General features: G+C 31.0%; 1 protein-coding gene across 3 annotated transcripts in view; it reads right to left on the bottom strand.

Moving 5' to 3' along the window:
* Positions 1–428: 428 nt before the first annotated feature.
* Positions 429–6,339, bottom strand: part of LOC129990133 (twitchin-like) — a 111,337-nt gene continuing 105,426 nt past the window's right edge. For all 3 annotated transcript variants that reach the window (XM_056098128.1, XM_056098129.1, XM_056098130.1), the window contains 2 exons: positions 2,859–2,979; positions 429–1,401 (listed from right to left, as the gene is read on the bottom strand). In XM_056098128.1, the coding sequence (XP_055954103.1) occupies positions 1,207–1,401; positions 2,859–2,979 (316 nt within the window). In that variant the 3' untranslated portion in view covers positions 429–1,206. The remainder of the gene's footprint in view (positions 1,402–2,858; positions 2,980–6,339) is intronic.

The following is a 6,339-nucleotide window of genomic DNA, read 5'->3' as shown; positions in this document are numbered from 1 at the left end:
TAATTATGTGAGAAGTCACTGAATTTAGCAATTACATAAATAGTTTTATTTACATCGGGCAACGTAAATAAATGTTAATGCAAAAAGAATAATAAATTAAAGACAAATCTTATGATCGTCTGATGCTAAAATTGTTGAATTCTAAACGTAATTAGAAAATATAGATGTAAAATAATAAGTGTGCATAGTTGAGATATTCATTTTTATCGAACTATCAAGATAACGTGGGTTAATTTTAACATTAAAACGGTCTTGAAATACTATTATTTATTATTTTAAGCAGTTATGTAAAGGAATGAAGTCTTATTTGTCAAATCTTTCAAGATATTAAGGATCATAAGTTTGTGCAAATGCTTCAGAAATATATATAATACTTCAAGATGAAAGTTACTATTACTGTACTTTACAACACAGTATTAAAACAGACAAGCGTTCAAAAATCTTTTATGGTTGAATACAAATGAAACAGTCTCGGCTAGCGCCATCAAATTTCACAAGCATGTATGTACACATGTAGAATAGCGACATATGTATTCGAAATCTCTCTCAAAAATACAACTCGGCACTGAAACTAACAAAGAAATTCATTTTAAGATCGCCCAAATATTTTCTGACTGTAATAAACATATAAGTAATTTATGTTCCATTCCAATTTGAGAACTATCTCGTTCTGTTCCTTTTCAAGAAGGACTCGAGAAAAAAAAATGTAGAAAAACGTGAAAATTTAATGCTATTATTTTTATTTCAATTCAGAGAAATTAATAAAAGTGATTTCGTTTCCGTTTAAGAAAACATAGGTAGTTCTAGGATGCCTTAGAGAAATAACTTTTGATATTTTTGAATTCGAATGGTACTGAAATAGTAGGATAATCTCTGAAATGTCCCATCACTCAATCCTCTATATGTATGAACTAAATCTGTGTCAGAAGAGTAGGAATTGCTCCAAAAAAAGATTTTTTTAAGGCGAAAAAGGAAATTATTCTTTCATTTATGGACAGATTTCATTTATAGATTTTACAGAGAGGTCACGAATTCCAATGTTTCCCAGGCGATCGAGGAGTAAATATGAATTCCGCTTGAAAAAGGTCTCAGTGCCAGTTGTCGATTTCAAAAAGAAGCAATAATCTCTTCACAATCCCCATTTTCCTGGACATTTTTCCTTTCTGATTCTAACGACTTTAAGAAGAGTTCTCAACAATCGGCCGGTCACCTGGAGAGATCCTGAAACACATCACTCTCTGCAGACTCGGTGGTCTCACTTCGCGAGATAATGGATGACCTCGATCGGGACCGCGAGCTTGTAGGCGAGCCCAGAGGAGAATAGGAGTCGCAACTGCTGCCGAGGGAAGAACGAGACAGAGACACCATACGGCCGAGAGCTCGAATAGCCGTACCAGATTTCTGTTGGCAAGAAACATCCAGAGTTAGTTTAGAATGAAACATTCACAAACTTCAAAACGATGAAATAATTTCATTTTAAATAATCTAGCAGTAATATTTTTTTCAATTCATTTGCCGAAATTCGTGTAATACCTATGAGCAATTCAGTAGCTTCAAAAGAAAAAATATCGACTTAAATCGTTTTATGCTAACTATGTCTTTCATTAAAATGCATTATTTTTGTAAACTAGAGGAAGGCAAATAATTGTTTTTGTTTCATGTAGAAGTTAGTGAGCAACTTCCCAAAATACAATTTGTAATAAAATTGAATAATATTTGAAATATTCAAACTTCCGATAATATTTTCAATTTAGTAACTACTTTAATTTCAGCACATAGTTACTCAAGATTCGGATATCTATATAGAAACTCAGTAAATTTGCATGCACGCGTATAAATAATGCGAAGAATTCTGGCAATTCGTTTTGTCAAAGGTTGCCAACATAAATTAGAAGATTAAATTCACTTCTTGAATAATTATGAGAATCATCAGTTTTGTTTACGGCTTATAAAAATTTTTCATCAATGGATCAACTGCACTATCCTTTTTCTCGAAAGAGATAAAAAGCAATGAAATTAAATCCTAATTTTGTGAAAATTAAAAGGTTTTTTTTACAGCTATCTTATTCTTGAATATTTTTGAGAATATTTTAGATTTAATTTAGATCTGACCTTTCATGGAAATAAAATTCAAGATACAAGAAGAAAAAAAAAAAAAATAGGTCTAAAACAAAAACGTACCTTTTCCTTTTTACTCTTTATGTTATATTTTAAACAATAGGTTTTAAATATCAGACATTAGCTCCTAAATATTTGTTTTCCTACTAAATATTTTTAAATTAAAAATTTTCAAGTATACGAAATGAAATATGAATAAATACAACCTTTTTAAATTTTTATTTCAAGTTTCACGTTTTAGTAACAAATATAATTTGGGATAATTTTTCAAAATTATTCAATTTATATACTTATTTTCTTAGATACAATTTACTGTATTTATTATTAAAAATGAAAATATAGTTACAGAAACAAACTTTTTATTAAAGAAAATATTTTAAATTTTATTTTCCAAGGAAGAAAATACATTTCTGCAATTTCGGGATTTGAATATTATACACCAATATATACTCATAAAACTAGGTACAATTAAGCTCAAGCCACAATAAAGTATTTTGTAAAAAAATTCATAGTATTTTGAAAAGATAAGAAACCGTCGCCAGAATTCCCGTTTGTAAATATTCATAGATCCATTATGCCCACAAGCAAAATTTGAAACAAAACGGCCTTCGTTTCCGTCGAGTGCCCCTCAGCTATCTTAATCTCGTCACTCACTGTCACTTTCCAAACCATCAACTGCCTCGCGGCAGATCGCATTTACTGAGGACTGTTTTGAGTCATAAGAAAAATGGAGCACTTACTTGCCACTTTCGGCGGATAATAAAGCGCTTCAGTTTCTCCGTGGAGAGCGGCCGCTTCTGCGAGAGGCCTGCCGTCGCCAGCCAAGGGTGCTTCAAGCACTGCTCGGAACTCATGCGATTTCTGAAAATGCAGGAGAAAAAAAGGGATTACCTTTAAAATATAAATTTTAAAACGGTAGAAGTGTCTAGCGACGATGCAGTTAATTAGGTGCAGTTATACACTATCAGAATCCAACTAGCATTTTAGGAATAACGGGAGTTTTACCGAAAATTGTTCTACATGTGGGTACTCTGCAGTTTAAATTTTTAGTTAATTTCAAGAAATAACTAACAATGCAGGAGAGAGTTTTGAAATATATACATTACAGTTTGTTTAATGTCTTGAGGAAGTAGCTATTTCTCAAAATATATATTTTGAAATGAGTCCCTTCTACCATAATTGTATCCAATTGCAAGTCATGTTACCATTACTAAGAATTCACATTTTGTTAAGACATCAAATATGATAGTTAGAAAAGTAATGAATAGACATATAAGGATTTAAAATATTATTACGTCCGCATTTTAAGATTGAACTTTCAATTAATTTATCACATTCGACAGTCGATTTTTAATAATGCAGGCAATATGAGAATCGTTGTGGCAAACATTTTGAATTTTTTCTTCTCCAGATGAGGAGTTCTTCGAATTCATTTTATTTGACACTATTATTATTTTGAAATAAATTTTCCATGCCCTATTTTTGACAAATTTTTCAACTTCTATTAGAAGAAACATTTGTTATCCGCTGCCTTCATTATTAAGTTTTTTAGTACTATAAAATACATAGATATCCGCCTACGTTAAAAATCGATTTTAGGCCAAATTTTAAAGAAACTTTTTTTTTCTCGTTTTATTTGAAAGTCCATACTTTTAAGGATTTATCTCTAATATAACTAGAAAGAAAATTAGGGCATTTTATGTAAAGGTCGAAACCAGAAGTTCCTTTAAATTTGACGGAAGTGAAACGATTGCAAAGAAATTTTCAGTATTAAGGGAATAAATGAATATTCGATTAATTTTTTTTTATTTCAATTATTTTATTAGAAGACAGATGTAGAAAACTTATAAGTTTTCTACATCAATCTTTTTAACTTTAAATACTAAAGTTTGGGAGGAAATTGAAGTTTAGTTATATTAACGTTCCATTTTAAAGCAACACTAGCGCTATTTTGGGCTGGACTTCTTAATGTTGAACCGCGGTCAAATGACGAGAACGACATCTGAACTGGCACTCCCCTCTCCAAACTTCCACACTACATCAGCGGGAGGGCGTTTGGCCCCGACGGATTTAACGTGCACCAGACCCGCTTACACGACGGTTCTTCAGTGGAATATGGCCTCGAACCTGAAACCCTCCTGTTCCGAAGTCTAGACCTTACCACTAGACTACGGCGTCCTAAAGTTTGGGAAGAAAGAGAAAGCTCACAGACAATTTCATATAAAAACTTTGAAACTACTATGGGATAGTCAAAATAAACAACACAAATGACATTAAATTCAATCGAAAACTCTGAATAAGACGTACGTTTCATACGTTTGCTTTCATACATCTGAACTAATTTGTGGACAAAGGTACTGATAGTTGGTACAAGTATCAGGTATAAAACACCAAGATAAACCCAAAAGGTTGCCAAAAATCATAATGAATATCAAAGATTTTATACATCAAATGATCTATGTGATTGTGAATTTTTTTTTTTTTTTTTGATATTCAAAATGAATGCAGAATTAAAACGAAGAATCCAATAAACTCTTTTGAAAATAAATTCCGACAAAAAAGTTGATGAAATTGCAAACTTAGACCTTGGGTTTCTAAAATGGCAGTTACAGAGCTTAGCAAAGGTTTTAGTAGATTTAAAACTTTAATTTCAGAATTAGATATGACAAAAAACTGCTATTGGGTATACTGTTCTTGATCAGGAGGGAATGAATGAATAAAAGCGTCCCTTCGTTGCCTGCAATAAAATGGCTCGGGAAAAAAAATGGACTAAAAAGTGCAAAATCAAACGGAGGAGAATGAAGAAGGTGAAATATGTAAATGTGATGCATTTCAAATGAATTTTTCCATAACTTTATATTAAAAACATATTTTTTGTATTTATGATACATTTTTATCCAAATCGATTATTTCATAAAACTCCCGTACCCATGTCATGATTTTTCAAACTCTTTCTGTATTACAACTTCCAAACTTGGCAAGTAGTTTTACATATCCTTCTCTTGGGAATATACTAGAATAATTACAATTTCATCACAATTTTGAATTTTATGGCCCATTATTACGATAACAGCTGTGCAAATAGTAAGAAATTTCTATATTATTCACTTCAAAAATTTATAAAAATTTACTTTTGAGAATTTATGTAAGATTCCAGTACATCTTCTAGACAAACGTGTTTAAAGTATCTCAACATTCTTTATTTGCAGTTTTATTCTTTTCATTTTGTTTTATTGTGTCGTGAGTTTTTGTCAGATTTTACAATAAAATTATTTATAAAAACATGTGAAAGTTAAAATAGTTTTTATTGCTTCCATTGGGATTTTTTATGCAATAATGACTATAAAATGCAATTAAAATGTTTATTCTAATGATATTTCTCAAAATGATCTCTGAACGTATGCGGATACCTTAAATCTACCGAAGTGACGGAAACACAAATTTATAAATATATTTTAATTTCAATGGCTCGAATGTAGAAAATTATTTATGAAACTCAATAAAAGTTGTGATTTACATGATTCCCAAAGGAAGTGCAAGGATGGGAAAATTTAGTTTGCATATTAGTAGCATAATTTTGGAACGCTTGTTCATTAAGATTCTAACGCACAATAATCAGTCGATTCTACATTGCAGGAAACGCTGTGAATTTGCATTTCGTGCAAACATTAGATCCTGGAACCATGTCTCCTTCAGATGAATCAAATTGGGGAGTGTTGAGGGCATTTGTCGTAATGTATTTGAAAAACTTCCAGAAACCATTGTTGGAAGGAAACAAGGAGACAGTATGACGGTCTGACACATGGTGTTTTTTTGCATGCTATAGGTTAATTAATTTATGTGGAAGGCACCCTCAACAGCTGTGCATACTTATACATTACTGCCGATCAGGTGCATATTTACTTGGCAACTGTATATCCTGCGAATGATGACGTGTTTAATAATGCTACGTGCCATGTGTTCAAAAGCGACTTTTTAAAAATAAAGCTGAACTTTTATGTTTTTCCTTTATACCATCCCAAACGTAATTGCCCAAAATAAATTTTATATTGTTTCAAAATTTGAAAAAAATGATCCTTTTAGTGATATTAATTTAAAAGTCATTCAAATTTTTGTTGAATTTTGACAATTATTAAAAAAATATTTTCTCTCAATTTCCAACAATATATTACATTGCTGCCCTGAAATTCAAATCATTTTCAAATATTTATTCGCGTGATG

The sequence above is a fragment of the Argiope bruennichi genome, chromosome 2 (genome assembly GCF_947563725.1).
Source record: "Argiope bruennichi chromosome 2, qqArgBrue1.1, whole genome shotgun sequence".
NCBI classification, from domain to species: domain Eukaryota; kingdom Metazoa; phylum Arthropoda; class Arachnida; order Araneae; family Araneidae; genus Argiope; species Argiope bruennichi.
Note: the sequence above shows the minus strand (reverse complement) of the source record. Positions and strands in the feature narration are given on the sequence as shown.